Source organism: Lonchura striata, chromosome 5 (assembly GCF_050655825.1).
Source record: "Lonchura striata isolate lonStrDom1 chromosome 5, ASM5065582v1, whole genome shotgun sequence".
Lineage (NCBI taxonomy): Eukaryota > Metazoa > Chordata > Aves > Passeriformes > Estrildidae > Lonchura > Lonchura striata.
Genome location: NC_140707.1, coordinates 27,004,405 through 27,021,705, shown reverse-complemented (window position 1 = coordinate 27,021,705; position 17,301 = coordinate 27,004,405). Strand labels below are relative to the sequence as shown.

Below are 17,301 nucleotides of genomic sequence, written 5' to 3'. Positions count from 1 at the left end.
TTTAAGTAGAGATGGGATGGGCCAAACCAAAGGCACTGGAGAAAAATGGGCTTGGAGAGGACCCTGTGGGAGAACCCCTCCCTAGACATAAGCCATGCTGTCTATGCCTCAGCAGAGTCTTCTGGTTGCCAAGCTGTGTGCTGCAAATCCTATGGCAGGGCTGAATCTTGGGCAAAGAGCACTCTGGCTGTTAATGCCACACAAATCCTGCCCTCTGAGATGTTTTAGGAGCATATTTTGAAAATCAAGGCTACCCCCATGGCTGGAGGGGTTTGGGGACAAGCTGCCACACAGATCTGTAACTCTGCTTTTTCCAAGCTGCTGTTTTTCAGCCTGCCACCTGACTTTTTCTCATGCTATCACTTTGCTAAGGAAAAAGTAGAGCCCAGAATTTTTGTGGTAACTCAAATGATGTCATCACTGTACTTTGATGTATCTATAATTCAGAGGTACCTCAAAATGAAAATTTAAGCCAAATTTGAACTAAGTTTCACCCAGAGTGAAATCTTTTCTTCAGCAAATGGTCTGCTGAAGAAAAGCATTCTTCATTTTGACTATGAAGAAATTTGTCAATCTCAATAAAAGCTTCAACATCTTGGAATGAGAAATCATTGCATTCAACTATTCTTAGAACAGACCATTTTCTAATGCCAACGCTTCACTTCTAAAACTCTTCTTATTCACTGTTTTTTTACAAAGAATGGTCCCAAATCCTGTCCCCCCTCAAACACAGCAGAAGAAAACATCTTGTAGGCAGCCTAGGTGGCCTCCTGTCCCAGTCTATCCCTCTTCCTCTGTGCCCTCTCCAGTTTTCTGCTCCTTCCATGATTTCTGCAATGTGCACACTGAATGCAGCCTGTGTCCTACACCCCAGATTCCACCAAGGAATATGACACTGCCCCTGCTTTCTCCAGCAGGTTTTACTGCACAGAGTAGGTTGGTTATGATTTCTGCTAGGCCTGAAAGAGTGCCCAGAGGTCCTTTTAACAAGTTGTGTGTTTCTCTTTAACAGCGAGACTTGCCTGCCGGCAACCATTAGCGCTCTTCAGCATCATAAACAATCAAATTCAGCTTACACCACGTCTGAACTTGGCTTAGGCACTAGTTTTTCTGCCAGTACATCACTGTTTTCAACTCCAGTCAGCACTGTTTTGAAGTTATTACTGTCTGTTGGCCGGGTTTTTTTTGGTGGTGCATGCATCCTAAATGAGCTTTGTGGTCTCCCCACTTCAAAAGCTTCTCTGCTCTCACCTTGCTTTACTGGCTGTCCTCTAGCAAGACCGAAGACCAAAGGGTATAAACTATCTCAGCAGCACTCTGGGTCTGTGCAGGGATGGATGGTTCTGCTAAAGTGAATGTGGCTCCTTTGTGGAACCTTGAAGGAATCGTACACAGGAAACAGAGTGAAAGAGAAAATGTGTTATAGTATTGCAACACTTCCTACTAGTATTTAACATCCCGACAAAATTCATCTTTTCTACAAAAAAAAAAAAAAATCTTGAAGTACTTCATTCAAGGGAAAGATATTTGCTGTGTTATAAAAGTGTCAACATTTCACTTACAAATTGGTCATTCTTTTGGCAGCGACTTTAACAGAAAATTCCCCTTGGGGCTATCATGCCTCTTTGTTGGTTTCTCTTCCCTTAAGGAAAAAAAAAAAAAAAAAAAAAAAAGGCAAAACCAAACAACTTAAAAAGCAAGCACAATTTACTGGGTCTGGTGACTGGATAACTGTTGTACTGCAGGCTGTGAGTGCTGGGGCTGAGGGCAGGAGATGAAAGGAGAGAAATGAAGCTTCTCCAGCAGCAAAGTGGATGCTCACCAGTCAAAGCCTGAAGCACTGCCCTGGTCCCTGTAGCCTTACCACAGGTTTCTCCTTTTCTGATGTTTATGCTTCTGCTGTTATTAACATCTACCCATAAACAAAAGCATTTATGGAAGGGGAGGGAAGGGTGTCACAGACCAATATGTGAAATAATTTCTCTGTGCTTCTTGCTCTGATTTAATATGCTATGCTCTTCCCTGCTGACCACTTTCTTACACTTGCTTCTCCTTTCCATATCTATGTTTCTCTACATGACTGTTTATTTCTCCTCTTGTACAACAGCGCTGATGGCTTTGGCAGATAACAAACGTGTGTCTAGTCTTGGGTTTTTCCTGCTCACCATGTGTGGATGATGGTTTTGGAGCCTACCATGTGGCTGAGGTTTCTCTGAGTATCTCTCACCTGTAGCACAGCTGTGGGCATCACTCCATTCACTCTTTTGCCACTTTCTTATGCCTGGGGACAAAAGAGAGGTGACAGCAGGAGTAAGGGGGCAGGCAGTGACATGCAGAAAATGAGAATTTAGTTATCCTGATCTGAACAATGATCTTTGTCTGATTGTAGGCTCTCAAGAATAGGAGAGACTCTAAATTTAATTTACAGCTTAAATCTCAGTCTCTGATGTTTTCCCCCAAAGCAAGATTTCCCCAAAGCTAAGGATGCTGATGCTCCCGTTCAATTTTCCCTTTTTGAAGATGGTGACAGCAGAGGGGCAAACCAGCCCCTCTTACTGGGAAGGGCCTTAACCATACCACCTCTCTTTTTTGTACCAGCTTTACCATTATTCTGAGTAGATCTTTGTTATGGGAAAATAATGGGTGGAAGAAAGCACTCAAATATAATAAAAAAACTGAGAATCTGTAAGTGTAAAACCCCTCCATGTTCTCAGACTCTGCCACAGGAGCATCCACTCACTTCTCCAAAGAGCAAGCCCCAGGGGCTGGCCTGAGAAGACCTGCAGTGAGTCCCAGGGCTGCTCTGAAAGCACCTGGCAGAGCTCCTCTGTTCCTGTGTGCCAGAGTGTGCACAAAGCTCTAAAGGAGCTGGGTCTTGATTGTGTCTCAGGAATTCTAAGCCATTTGTTATACTGCCCGATAGCCTCCTTAGGGTGTGACATTAATTTGTGATTACACCTGGTGCTGCTTTCCTATTGTTAGTCCCATTATTCCCGGGCATGCCTTTGGCTAAAGCTTTGTTGGTGGCAGTTTCTGGGAAGCAAATCGAACCCTCGCTGGCTGATGCCCAATTTGGACAAAGCCAGGGCAGCTCTGCCCTGCTCAGCTGTGCGAGGGGCTGCCTTTCACTCCTAGCTGTGCACCCTCCCAGGCTCCTGGCCCGCATCCAATCCAGATAAGAAATGCCTGAAAATTGTTGCTGTTAGCCAGCCATTCTGTGACCTGCACGAAGAGTGAATTGACCTCGGGACTAGTCTCGGCACACGGCACACAGCCGTCTGCCCACACGCCGTGGCAGCCGAAAAGCCTTGGTACTCACACCAAAGGCTGGCAGGAGAAGTATTTTCTTGGCAGCTGCTCCTCATGGATGGGAGGCAGCAACAAGCTGATTCGCAGGAGCTGCCTGCTGTCCCTAACAAGATCTTTATGAGGTGTTAATGTAAATTGAGTTATTTTACATTGAAACCAATTGCTGGTGATTTTCTGCACTACGATCTGTGGCAAAGGGGGTATTTACTGGTGATATCTTGTGGTGGTAGGAACAGGAGAGAGCCCTTTTCCCCTACACTTTTGTCCCCAAATGTTCTCTTTTCTGTGGTGCTGGGCTCTGCTGAAGCCACTCTCCTTGCAAGGAGGACCAGCAATGCCATTCTGCTATGGAGATGATGCAGGACGTCTTCCTGCCTGCTTCCTAGGTCTTCCTGTGGTGTACAAGCCTTCCAGAAGGCTGCACAGGCCCTTCCTTCAAAATTATTTTCAGTAGTATGTGGAGAAATTTGGAAGGAGTGTAGCCATGGAACCGAAGCTGAGGTTGCCCATGATGGACATCATCATTTAAACACCATCAGGCCATAATGCATGGAACTAATTTTACCATGTACTGGGCTTTAAGGGCTTTGGGTAACAAGAAAAGCTTCAGTCTTAGTAATAAAAAAATGCCAAGGAGGGGATCCTGGTTTAAACTTGAAGGGCTCTTTCTGCCTGGGGATGGGAGCAGCTAATCTTAACACCATCCTGCAACTTGTTTCTGCTTTATTAGCCACATCTGTGGCCTGTGAAATTCTTCTTGGGAAAATGGGAACCCATCGGGTCGATGGAGATGTGAGAGATTTACAGAAGTGTGCTTTGTATCTGCACATTGACAAGAGTATGCCCCCTGGAGTCCCCAGGCTTTTTTGTTTTCCCCTTAATTCTCAGAATTCCTCAGCATATCTTCTTCTGCCTGAATCTCACTAAATTACTTTCCTGCAGCCCTGTATCTTAGAGCTGGGTTTTTGTCTTTCTGGAAGCTGGGGTTTCCATTTTAGGCACTGAGTTTCTAGTTGTACATCTAAAGAGAAATTATGTTCTCATCAGAGGCATTCCCCATCCCGGCCACAAGCGTTTCGTGTAGCAGTTTAGGCAGGCACCCAGGCTTTCTGGAATCCCTCAGGAGAGCTCCTGGTTGATGGCAGCTAACCCAGACACTGAGGGTCCCATCAGCAAGTGTAGCTGGCTCCTCCAATCAGGACAAGTACCTGGCTGAGAGACAGGCCTGCTGTTACTCTTGCTGCTGACAGGCGACTCTCATGGTCAGAGGGCTTTCATCTCCAAGTCTTTGAACTGGCAAGTATTTTCCATAAATGGAGTAGAGTTCTAGGTGTGAGTTTTTAGGGTCAGAAATCTTCTCAACGAGGTCCAAGCAGTCTTCAGGTGGTGCTGAAGAAGCCTGAGCTAGGCTGGCCAGCTGCAACTGTCACAGAAATTACCTTGCATCCTCCCTAATGCTTCCTTTAAAGGGCACAATGATTCAGTACCCTTCTCTCTGGTGTAGCAGAGCTCTCTTCAGCAGGTTGATCTGAGAAGCTGCTAATGACTTGTCACCATGACCGTGGCTGGGGAATGGAGTCCCTCTGTCCATCCTGTGTTTCTAGAACACACATACATCCTTTTTCTTGCATCTTCTTCCCCCTCAACTGTTCGGAAGACTCATGACCACTGTGGGGTTTTGAAAATAAAATTGTACCTTCCTGATTTCCTCTAGCTCTGACTGAAGCACTGATTGACAGCATTAAGGTAACTTGTGATGCTGACTAAGCTCTTTTTTCCCCCCCCTAATATTAGTATTGCTTAAGTGAAAATTGTTTACTGCTGATTTCTTGCCAATAGAGTTACAGCTGATACTGCTTCAAAGGTGCTGCAATGGTATCTTGGGTGATCAGATGAACATGGTAATAATGCTGGGAGGTACTTGACTGAGAGCCAAATACTGCTTTTGGAAATATTAAAATGATCAGGGCACCTAAGGAAAACAAACACCCTTCCCAGCAGTGGTAACATGTTCTAAACAAATGCATTCTGCAATAATGGGACACTTGTGCAGACCAATGCAACAGCCCCAATTTCTAAACTGCTTGGGAAAGATGACATGATGTTGGTTTAGGCTGAGAATAAATATGTGGGAGCCTACATGAGTTTATATTTGGCTAATTTTTTGGAGGTCATCTGCGAGGATGAAGCCCTTAAACTCTCTCTGGGGAAAGGTACCACGTTACTCCCCCATTCCATCAGCCCTCCCTGCTGCTGCTGAGCACAGCCCAGGTCAGCTCACAGCTCTTGCTCCTACCTGGGGTATTGTTTAAAAGCTGAAAGGATATAAAACCTTTGCAAGACATTTATTAAGCACTTGAATTCCTTGTGCCTTTCAAAGGGACTGTTTATTAGAGCAACTTTTATTAGGGAATGAACTTGAAGCACAGTTCAACAACTATTGCTCTTGATTGCAGGCTCCTAAATGCAGCTTGGTCTTAGAGCCTTCATTTTCCCATGGCTTGTTTTGCAGGCTTTTTTCCTTCTTCAAATGGCATAATGTGTGTGGAATACTCTTACAGATCTGGATTACAGAGCATCCACTACAATTACTGAACCTGGAATTGCTGAGTGACACCCCAGAAAAATTTTACCTTCCCAGTACTAAGGCAGCAGAGACTATGCACAGGGTCCCAGTAAAGTAGGTCAATTTTAATAACCATTTCTGCTTTGTGTTCATTCAGCATATTCTACAGACCAAGCCCATTTTGCTCCATTCAACTCCTAACATTCATTAGAACTCTCTAAGGGAATTAATAGTCTCTGCCATAGTTTTTCATGCCATCAGCCCTGTGTTTTATTTCACAGCATTCTTACCCACACAGTTTTTACCTCTGGCTCACCTCTACTGAATCAGGTCTTCAGCATGAGCCCAAAAGCAATGGACAGAGCTTATGAGTCTGACTATAGTTCCCAAGGAGCAATTCACATTTGCTTGTTGCCTTTAGATAAAGACTCTGTACATGCAGCTCAAGTCAGAGTAGGACAAGGTGGGACACTATGGTTATGTGTGGTTTTTAAAGGACAACGCTACTCAAAGGTGCTGCTCCCCTGAATAAAGGCACCCCAACCTACCTCCTGAGAGCTGCTGCCAGGACAAACAAACTTCAGATACCCACTTCCTCTTTACCCTCCCATGAGCCTCCCATCATCCCAGGCAGGGGCAACACAGCCTCCTGCAGCTGCACTTTCTGCATTTTAAGGAGAGGGGTTAACAGCACCTAACCTGCCTTGTCTCCTGTGCACATCTGCAGCTCCCTGCACATCTTCCCTGCAGGACCTACTCCAAATGCTGAATTTAGAAAACTTGAGTAGGGGGGGAAAAAAGTAAGCTTGGAGATTATGCTATGCTGCTCCTTATTCCCTTCTGCACATGAAACCTGGTCCAGGTAGAGCTGCCTCTTTCCTGTATTGTTCCTCACTCCCCTCTCCCACCCCTTCAGGCCACAGTTTAGTCACCTTGGGTAATTCTGGCAAATACACATATCTTACAGCCCTGAAGCCATTTATAAATAGATTTTTATTTATAAAGTCAATTTACATAAAATATGATACTCTTCTTAAAAACTGCATATGTACAACATAAGAAATCCTAGCAAGTGCATACAAAAAATGCCTTCAATACATTTTTTTTTTGAAACTTCAGTTTTCAGAGAGGTGGACCTTCACACTAGGCAAACTCAGACACCACGTTAAAACACAACATAACTTTACAGTCTTTTACCAAAGTGTTTGGAGAGAATAATTAAAAAAAAAACCAAACAAACATCTTTGCATCTAAAACGTGTATGTTCCCAAAACATTCCAGCTTGTAGTGTTCAAGAACGAGTAGATAGGACCCGCTAAAAATAGAACCATCTCATCCCTTTTTTCTAAGGTTTCTTGTACAAAAATAAGTCTTCATACACCAGTGTCCCTTTAGGCAGTTCAAGTTACACATAAAATAGAATCTGACATGATAAAAAATTCCCTCCCCCTCCAGAAACAAGGAAGCATCAAGTGTTTCTAATTTTTTTTTTTTTCTTTTCCTCCAAAGCAACACGAGCCAGCAGCGGCGGGGGAAAGCAGGTTCACTCGGGCATCCTCTCCGTGGGCCGGCAGCTCCCGGCGGGCAGACGGAGCCGCTGTCCCCGCGCAAGGAGCGGAACCCCGCAGTCCCATTGCACTTTCCACAGCCAGAAGACGACGGCTGAACCGGCGAGAGAAGCAGCCAGCGGGGCCACGCCGAGGCGGAGATCAGTACTTTCGGGGGGATGCTGCCACGCCGAGACCGCGGGCGCCGATGTGCTGCGGGCTGAGCGCGGCTGCGGAGAGACGTGAGGAACCCGGTGGGTTCGTGCCCCGCTCCCCCGAGCGCCGGGGGAGGAAGCGGTGCCCCCTCCCTCCGGCCGCCCCTTACCTCCCGCCGTGTCAGTAGCTCCCCAGCCAGCTGGTGAAGTCCAGCAGCTCCCGCTCCTCGGGGCTGAGCGCCGCGTCGTAGCCGCTCTCCTCGGAGGAGCACGGCGAGCCGGGCGCGGAGGAGGCGAAGGAGGGAGAAGCGGAGGAGTAGCCGCCGCCGCCGCCGCCAACTTCCCCGACGGCCACCCGCCCGCGACCGTCGGGGAAAGAGGCGGCGGCGTCGTGCTCGTCGAGGAGCCGCTGCAGGGCGCGGATGTACTCGACGGCGGAGCGGAGGGTCTCCACCTTGCTCATCTTCTTGCTGGCGGCGCCGTGGGGGACGTGCTGGCGGAGGGCGGCGAAGCCCAGGTTGACGAGCCGCACGCGGTTGCGCTCCCGCTCGTTCCGCCGGGCCACGGCGGCCGCCGCCGCCGCCCCGGTGCCCGGCAGGGCGGCGAAGGCCAGGCGGCGCTTGCAGCGCAGCAGCTCGGGGGAGGCGGGCCGCCGGCGGCCGCGGGGCGCGGCGGGGGGCAGCGGCGGCAGAGCCCCGCCGTTCATCGCCGGGCGGCCACGGTGGCGGCGGGCAGGAAAAAAAAACAAAACAAACCAACAAAAAAAAAAAAAAAAAAAAAAAAAAAAAAATCCCAAACCAAACCAACGACCAAAACTTTAAAAATAATTTTAAAATATAATCTTCAAAACTAAATTTAAAGCGAGACAAAGGAGGCGGGGGTGGGCAGCGCGGGGCAGTTCACCCCCATGCCCGTGCTCTCCCGCCGCCGCTCCGCGCCTCTGCGGCGGGTCCCGCTGCCGGCCGGCCCCTTATCAACGCGCCGCCGCCGCCGCTCGCGGGCCCCCGCCGGCCGCACGCGCCGCGCGCGCCGCGCCACGCGCGCCCGCCGCCGCCGCGCCCCCGCCCGCGCCCTCCCCCGCGCGCGCACCCGCCCCCGCGCGCGCCCGGCGCGTGGCGCCGCCGGCCGCCGGCCCCCCCACCTCCCCTCACACACACACACACGCACACACGCACACACGCACACACACACGCACCCCGCCGTCCGCGGACCTGCTGCAACCCTCCCCTCAAATCACCGCCCCTGCCCTGGCAGTTGACAACATTTCATTTTAATTTAGTTTTTATTCTTACTCGGGGGCGGGGCCGCACTGTCGCCCCGCCTCCCCCGCACCTCGCGGCGGGCGCTCAGCAGCAGCAGCCGGGCCTGGCCGCGGCCCTCGGGGCGGTGGCGGCCCCGCGCCCTGTCCCTTCAGGTGTGGCACCAGCCCGGCCCCTCCCGCAGCGGTACCCTGCGGAAGGGCCGGCCCGGCAGCGCGGCTGTCCCAGGGCTTTCCCTGCGGAGCGCAGGGTGCCCGCACCTGGCTGCCGGCCCGTGCTGGCCTGACACGCCGGGGCTCTGCTTTGGTACATCCACCAAAAAGGTATAACAAAGAATTATCATAATGGCGTGGGTTCTCTTATCAACCCTGCTCTCCACAGACTGGCTTTTTGGGCTTCAATGGGAGTTTCATGGAGGAAAGAAGGGTATTTGTAGGAAGCTTTTGTAGCTTGGGGGTTGCAGCTCGGCTTCACTCTGCCATGCCAAGCAATCCTCCTTGGCTCTCCATCAAGCAAGCCTTTCTTCCAGCTCTGGTGGGAAGAGCACCAGGGTAAAGTGCATTCTGATAGCTGGGAGGACAAAGGAGCATCCTCTTGGTGTCCTAGGAATTTGTGGGAAGAAATAACTTGCATGATGTTTTGCTAAATAGGCAAGGTGGATGGAGGGGGAGATACATGAACCCACTGCCCTGGGGCTGTGTCCACTCTTGGCTTCAGTACACCTGCATGATGTGCTGTCCTCAGGGCTTTGCTCCCACCCAGCCTTAAAAAAAAAAAACCCTAAAAATTCAATGGTGTGTGGCAGTTCAGTTACAGGGCTTCACATTTTGGGGGGTGAACATAATCCAATGTCAGGAAAATGCTCCAAGCTGGTGTCTTTGGCACCAACTTGGTGGTGGGGATGTCATCACGTGGACAGGTGCCAGCAAGGCTTTGCAGCACGATTTGGATATCAAAGGGTCTGTATTCCCCTGGCTGCCCTGAACCACATTGCTGCTCAGGTGTACGTCAGCCAAAAATGGTAGTTCAAAGAGCTATCCTTGATGTGACATGAAGGGGGCTTTTTTTGTACTTGTGTGGGGTATTCAGGGAACAGCAAGGCTCCATTACATTGACAGAGAAATATTTTCCTTGGGGATTGGTTGCAACGGCAGTGGCTTGAAGGTGCCAGCCCCACTGCAGTGCCACAGGCAGCCGAGCTGAAATTCCTGACAGTAAGGATCCTGTGAGTGCTTTGATTTTCTGGTAGCCAAGCACACAGGAGCCTTAGCACCCAAATTCAGGAGCTCCTGGGACATTCTTGGCCCTGCTGTAGAGCTGGGGGCAAAGCAATGAGCAGCCCTACAGCTTCTCTGAAGGACTTGACCTGAGAGGAGCAGCTCATGGCATGCAGCGCAGGCGGAAGCATTTTTCCTTGTGGATTCCCAGCAGCCCTGGGGAGCTGCTTGTGCCTTGTAGGGAGTGCACAGGTTGCTTGCTCAGCTCAGGCCATGGCATGCACTTGTCTCCAGCATCTGCAAAACTGCCCTGGCTGGAGCAAGGGGCTTCCCTTGTGCTTGCTGTCAGATGTAGCTTAGTCAGTAGGAGCATTACTTCAAGTGGAGTAATACTGATGTTGTTTCATTACCTCGTCTCTAATTTCTGCTGAAAACCTTTCACACAGGAAAGGGGAAGCTGCTGCCCTTGAAACTTTTCAAGAGAAAGCCTTCTATATTGAAGTGCCACACTCAAGAGTAATAACTGGATTTTTATCATACAAAAATAGCTACAGGGAGTTTTTTTCATTAATAACGCACACCAGTAAACCCAGTCTCAAGGGAGAGCATGCAGCCTCCAGCCACAGAGATTCTATACTCAGCTGAGGGATGAGCTTGACTTGTCCAAATTGGCTTTAGGACCGCTGATGTTTCCAGCCAGATGTGGCCATTGGGTCTGGGCCTGAGTACAACATACAGCAAGTGCTTACACTTTCCTAGCAGTGCAGCTGGCTTCTCAACAGTCTGCAGGAAGGTTAGGTGGGGAGGTACATCTTGTACTCAGACAAATGCAATCTCCTTTGAAATCTCTTTATAAAGTTAATGACTATGTAAGGATCCAGTAGAACAAGACATCATTAAACACTGTCTGTGTTCACAATCAACTTCCTGATCATAATCTTGGGGAGAGAGAGCATCCAGCAATGTGCTACCCATCCCCAGAGACCGGGGAGAAGAAATTCTCCTCTCCTGGAGCAGGTAAGGCAAAAATGCATGGTAACTGCATGGTCGGTGTGGACACCTTGCAGCTCCGTGTGGCTTTAGCCAGTGTGCTGCAAGGTGGCCAAACAATGCTCAGGGAGAAGGGAAAAGGGCCTCTGGAAAGGGCCTGTACACTATACATTAGTTCTTGCACCTGCCAAAGGTGAGAGCAAAGCACTGCCCCTGGCTTGGCACATGTGTCAGCAGGAAGGCTGCAGGTGGGGTGCTAGGTCAGTCCTGGTGCCACCAATGCATTACAGCCAGCTGACATGACCTTTTTTGGGTATTTTACCAAAACTTTCAGGACTTAGTGGAAAGCAATGGAGGTCCAGTTGCAATAAAGCTTGAGAGGATGAATGCGAGAAATAAAGGGTGATGGGCAGTTAAGCAGCCCTGTTCTTGGTGAGCCTGTTTACCAGGCTGGGCTGTGCTCACACTGGTTTTGCCAGGAGCAGGGCTACATGGGGCAGGGCTTGCACCGTGTCTTCAGGTCTATCACCTGCACAGCTGGCTCCTGGGCAGTTATGGTTTGCAATTAGATAGCATGTGAAAAAGAAAAAGTAATTTAACTTGAGTAGGGCACTGTGCTTTAGAGCTATGAGTTCTTTCACTTTCAGTGGAGAAAGAAGTTCATTTGAGTTTATTCTTTGAAGGGAGCTCCCTGTTTTCAGCTTATACTCTTTAGTAATGTAATCTTTCTCTGGCTTGATGAACTATTTTTAATAACTCTTCTGACATTTTATTTGCTCACCTATAATAATTTCAAATTGCCTGGGAATCACTAGAGGATTTCTGAGATACACTTTGAAAATAATAATAAGTAAAGAAGTGCTTTGGAAATATGATGATTTCTCCCTGGTTTTGTGTCTTCCAAGGCAGCCTCCAGCCAGCCTTGTTCCCATTCACAGTGGAGTTGTATAGTGCATCTGAAGCTTGGCAAAGTCCAGCACCCTGCCCCCCCCCCCCCCTTTCCTCCTCTCTTTCCTTTCTTGAAAAGAGATGGCCCCGGGTTTAAAAGTTGATTTTTAGCTTTGATTGTGTGTATGTGCTATATGAATGCTAAGCAGCCTTTACAATGCATCCTTGTGATGTGCCCGGGACGGCAGACACAGGCTGTGAGGTCTGCCTGGCCTCCCATCATCCCTATGGCTGCGGTGCGGTTTGATATGGACATGTTTTATTTACGAGCGAGCTTTAGGGTGAATCCAGCCGTGTTACGGGCAGTAGCTGAGGGACCAAATGGGCTGAGCCACTGACTCTTGTAAATCTGACACATTGGGAGCTGCTTTCTGCTGTGGAGGAGAGGCATTTTCCCCAATGATGCTGTGGGCTGGAAAGGGAGGAGGCTTCTGAGAGGTAGCAGGGATCTGGCACAGGTGTGTCCTGCCTGGATGATAGGTGTAGTTTTGGCTTCTGGGTGACATCTTCCTTCTTGCTTCCAGCCCATCCTTTCTAAGGAGCATGAGTAGCAGTGCTCCAAAGCCAAGGGGGAAGTTTCTCTTCCCTGCTGCATTGACAGAGTTCAAGCAGCTGAGGCTGGGGTGCTGCTATTCCATCACTGGTGGCTGCACTGATGGAGTGAGAGCCAGAAAAGTGGATGTCAAGGAAGCATCAGTATGAATTCAGTCTCTTCTTCTCCATTTGTTTTTAGTGTCCCAAGTTCACCCCACACATCAAATCCTCCACACATCAAATCCCCCACACATCAAATCCCCCAGCTCTTTCAGAACATCTCTCTGACAGAGTGGGCATTGTTTCCCTCCAGTTCAGAAGAGGGTTGGAGGTTTATGGCTTTGCAAAAAAATATGATCTGGCTTTGTTCCTTTTTTAAATCAACCCTTCCCTTCTGGATGAGATCGCACATCCCTCTGAGACCCATGCAGCTGGGGATAGGGTTTTTCATAACAGAACTCTGCAAGCTGCCACAAGGCTAGAAAGAGAGCATCTGTGCTCCCTGGGGTATTTTCAGACTCACTACCATCTTTCCATGCTCCAGCTGATAACCAGAGATAAGATAGGAAGCCACAGGCAGGAGCTGTGGTCACCTGTGTTTTTTGCACCGCTTTGGGAGTGATAAGTTGGGCTCTTGCAAAGGGAATCAATTGATGAAACCTGCCAGAGTGGGCAGGAGGCCAAGTCTTGCTGGAAAAGCCATGCTGCCATCCATGCTGGCTGTGAGGGTGGTTCCCTCACATGGCATGCCACCAGCCCTGCCTCTCTTCCCACCGGGATGAGGTTCAGGGGACACCCTGCTTCTCACCTCTCTGGGCAGAGAGGTAGGTGAGTGCCTGCTGAGGCAGGTGTGTGCCAACAACAGGGCACACAGAGGAAGTTTAATCCCACAGAAAGTGAAGTGTTGCACAGATTGTCTTGTTGATGGGCACAAGTGGGACGAGCACACAGAGTCCTCTGTTCTCCCTTCAGCAGTGCCCTTCCATCTACCAAATGTGCCTTCCTTAATCACAGCCCAACATCTTAATATCCCAGCTCTACTGATGTTCCTGCTTTCTTTTGGGTGAGGGAGTGACTTTTCTTTTGGCTTTTGTGAATGTTAGGCAGCAACTCCTTTTGCTCTTGTTATTTTTGTGATGTTAGAAATCCACAGATGCTGTGCCACAAACAGGAAACTTTCGAGGCATACCTGTATGGGATAGTGGGTAAAAGAGAGGAAAAAGAAACAGCAGAAAATCCCTCTACCCGTGCCCAGCAGGCAGAGCAGTTAGTAGAGGGTGGGCACAAAGGCGGGCACCAAGCATTGCAGGTGGGAGAAGCATCAGAAGACATGTTCAAGTAACAGTGATTTTCAGCTAAAACAGAGGAAGGAGCTGTGTAAACACAGGTGTTGGAAGTTACAGACCTGCTTTCAGAACTCCGTGAGTCAGTGAAGGTACCAGTTTTCATGGCTAGAGACAAAAGGAGACAGGACATCTTTTGTGGGAAAACTAGCAGCCATTGCAAGGCGTGTAGATGACGATTTTGGGACCTCTCAGGTGCACATGAGGTGAGGTGCGAGGCTTCTGCAGGAACGGAGGAGAGTTTTATGGAACTGGGGAGGGAAATGCCCTTCAGAAAGTCCACGCCGATTATGTCTCCCTTCGGGAAAGGGTTGTGCTGGCCTATGGGGACCTCTAGTGTGAGACTTGGCTTCGCACAGGAGTCTGCGGTGGCAGGTGTTTAGGACTGGAGAAGGAAGTGGGATCCAGGGGGAAACGGAGACGGGGCTCCATGGTTTTCTCCTGTCCGCCACTGTGAAACAGGCTCTGGGTGCGCTCAGGAAAGGTGACACGCTGACTGTCGCTCGGGGCACACAGAGCTATGCTCATACTTTCTTGCAGCCCTTCCAGATTTAACCTGTAACCTCACTGGTGGGTCAGCTCTGTTATTTTTGTATCAGGGATCCTTCCCCTTGAAAATGCAGGTCACAACACCCCCGTCTGTCCTTTAGTACCAGAAGAAGTGATGGGTGCCTACAGTTCTGAATTTCAACACTATCCTAACTCTGACAGTGTTTTATTTTCCCCACCTGGTCTGTTCCCAGGGGTCCTGCTCCTGAACGTGGGTGGCTTGGCATCAGCTGCCTCACCAGCCTGTTGTCCTCTCCCCAGTACCCTCCTGCTCTGCTGTTGATCCATTGGTTTTCTTCAGATGGGCATCAGGGCAGGGACCTGTGAGCCATGGGGATACCTGTTTTTGGCACTGGCTGTGGCAGCTCTCACTGGTGTCTTGGGAGGCTGTAACCAAGATGATCTGTAGGAAAGCTTGCAAGAAAGCTGGTGATGTAGTCAGAAAATCATAATATGCTTTTCCCCGTGCTCATGGCTTTCTCTTCTCTTTGCTTTACAAAATGTATCTTCCTTCCTTTTTTCACTCCTCTCCTCCTACTTCTTCGTCATGTTCCTGTCACTGCAGTTACTGTTGTGGGATGGTTTCACTTTTTTACTCCCCTTGTTTGCCACCTGATGGGAGTGCAATTATTCACCTGTTCACCAGTCTGCTTCCAAAAGTAAGGATAATTAAGGCACTCAGTCATTCAGGCTCACTTTGGCCAGATCCATCTTGAGACTTCTTTGTGATTTACTTTTAAGAAATATGCATTCAGAAGACAGCTGGTTTTGAACACCAGAAATCACCTGAGTCTTCTGCAGCCGCAGGTGCATGGACTCTTCAGTGCTAGGAGAGGGGAAAGGAAGAGTCAAAATGTCCACGGACCGTGAGGGCCTCCTGAGCAGGGGGTTATATGTTCATATAAACAGTTTCCTGAATAAAATACTACCAAATGTGCTTTTTCCCTTTATCTGCAAATGCAAGTTCTAATAGAGGCTCAGCCAAAGGTTACTGCCATGTGGTGCTTTTACATGGGGAGAGAAGACTCTTACACAGATCTATTTGGGGGGAGGGGGTTAATCTCTGCTTTAAACAATAGGTTATTTTTTAAAATAATGTTTTCCTGAATATATTATTTATGTATATTATGGAAAAATGTTATTGAAAATGTTCGTTTATCAAAACTGCAATGCAGTGAAAGTCAAAATTGGGATATTTTGACACTGACTCTTGACTAAACAGTTTATTTTTTTTTTTTTAAGGAGCTTTGCTCCAAACTCCATGAAAGGTTTTCTGTATGCCTTTCTTTCTTTCCCAGCAGGCTTTGTGGGAGTTGACAGCAGCTGACTGAGAGCCTGTGCAGAAGATGACTGCCCCAAAGAGGACTTAATAATCAGGCAGGAGGAGGTGCATCAACACGTGGTGGGGACTCCACTTCCTGAGAGGCCCCACTGTGGCCATGCCTCCCTTTGGTGGAAACCCAGGCTTTATCAAGAGCTGGAGGGACCAACTGCCAGCTCTCTCTGGGGACAAGCTGCCATGGAACTGAGGTGTGGGATGAGGACCACCAAGTGCCAGCTGCTGGTGACCAGCCTCTGTGTCATGGTGAGCAGGCAGGTTTGGGGGGATCTCTGCAGAACCGAGGTGAGCTGTTGCCTTTTTCATCCCCACTCCAAGAGGGGATGGTTTTCCCACGTTCTGTTTTTGGTGGGTGGAGGGCAAGCACAGCCAACTGCCTGAGTTATCATTGCACCATGGGCGGTTATCGCTGGCTACCAGCATCCCCCCCTCCTCTGATAGACTTCTGGTTTCTCAAGGCTGTCATACCACTGCAGCTCTTTCACAACTCAGCAGCTTCCTCCAAGGAGAAAGAAAAGGTGGCTGCTGGCTGAATGTGTGGGAGCAAAAAAGATATTTGCTTCTGTCTCCTTGGAGCAAAAGAGAGATGATGGACCTGCTGCAGTCATGCTTACTGCTGGGAGGGTGGTCGACTGCAGGTGGGACCAGTGAGGATATGAAGCCATAAGGCTTTGGTGGAAGTGTGTATGAGAAAAATATGGATCAGCACTGCAAAGTGAAAGCAATTCTAGGGACTCTTTATCAGCTTTTGAAGAGGGGAGTTTCTGGACATCTGCCGTTAGAGCTGATGGGAAATGGTAGAAACTGGAGAACACTTCTTGTAGATGCTTTGACTTGTATGTTCTTGTTGCCTTTTCACTTCATCAAAACTTATCTGCATAAAAAGAATAATAATAACAACAGTAATAACAATAATATGTATTTAGTTCAAAGAGGGTTAGTAGCTTGTTTAAGAGTTATTGAAAGGTAATACCTTATTTTGGGCCACAAATAAAGTTTATCGTTTTTCCAGATTTCAACATTCCAAGACTGCAGTTCTCTCTTCCAAATAACAGAATATGCCACTTGGAGGAAATTAAAGGAGGATTGGTACTAAGCATGTTTAGAGGAGACATTAAGGCACAGCTGCTATGAATGGTTAGAATCACATTCTCGCTGTTGGGAGGATTTTAGACTGGCGTTTCTCAGAAATCTGTGCTAACTGGTGTTTCGCTTAATATTTTGCTGGGTGTGGGTCAAGATACGCAGTAATGCAGTCTGAATGATCAGAAGGTGCCACAAATTAGGCTAGACAAAACGCTATGGTTTGGATGGATTTAGTCTCTGAGACCGTAAGCCTCCAGCAAAAGCTATTAGAAAATGTCACACAGTGGGGATTATGTTGAGATCACATTGTCACATTTGACACAGGTATAGCTGCCTCATGTTTCCCTATTGTAAAGGCACAAAATGAGGAAGCCTTATCTTCAGAGCTAGGAGTAGCCTTGCATTTTGTATTTTCCAGGCTCATTGTGCTAGATTTGGAGTTCATTTCGCCGCTGGTGC

At 48.6% G+C, this 17,301-nt stretch overlaps 2 protein-coding genes across 12 annotated transcripts in view; one reads left to right on the top strand and one right to left on the bottom strand.

Annotated features, from left to right (window-relative positions):
• Window positions 1–6,852: 6,852 nt before the first annotated feature.
• ASCL2 (achaete-scute family bHLH transcription factor 2) lies at window positions 6,853–8,557 on the bottom strand. The gene is made up of 2 exons (XM_021526778.4): window positions 7,748–8,557; window positions 6,853–7,652 (listed from the first exon to the last, which is right to left on the bottom strand). The coding sequence occupies exon 1, from the start codon at window positions 8,281–8,283 to the stop codon at window positions 7,759–7,761; it is 525 nt and encodes a 174-aa protein (XP_021382453.1). The 5' UTR covers window positions 8,284–8,557; the 3' UTR covers window positions 6,853–7,652; window positions 7,748–7,758.
• The window catches only part of TSPAN32 (tetraspanin 32), a 39,037-nt gene continuing 29,281 nt past the window's right edge, over window positions 7,546–17,301 (top strand). For 5 of the 11 annotated variants that reach the window (XM_085581516.1, XM_085581517.1, XM_085581522.1 and 2 more), the window contains exons 1-2: window positions 7,546–7,676; window positions 15,719–16,041. In XM_085581516.1, the coding sequence (XP_085437642.1) occupies window positions 15,937–16,041 (105 nt within the window). In that variant the 5' untranslated portion in view covers window positions 7,546–7,676; window positions 15,719–15,936. Of the gene's footprint in view, window positions 7,677–9,081; window positions 16,894–17,301 lie in introns of those variants that run through there. The other 6 variants (XM_085581523.1, XM_085581518.1, XM_085581514.1 and 3 more) reach the window with 4 other exon arrangements.

Bases quoted from the DNA above. Each gene is read 5' to 3' on its own strand.
- ASCL2 (XM_021526778.4), bottom strand. From the start codon at position 8,283: ATGAACGGCGGGGCTCTGCCGCCGCTGCCCCCCGCCGCGCCCCGCGGC.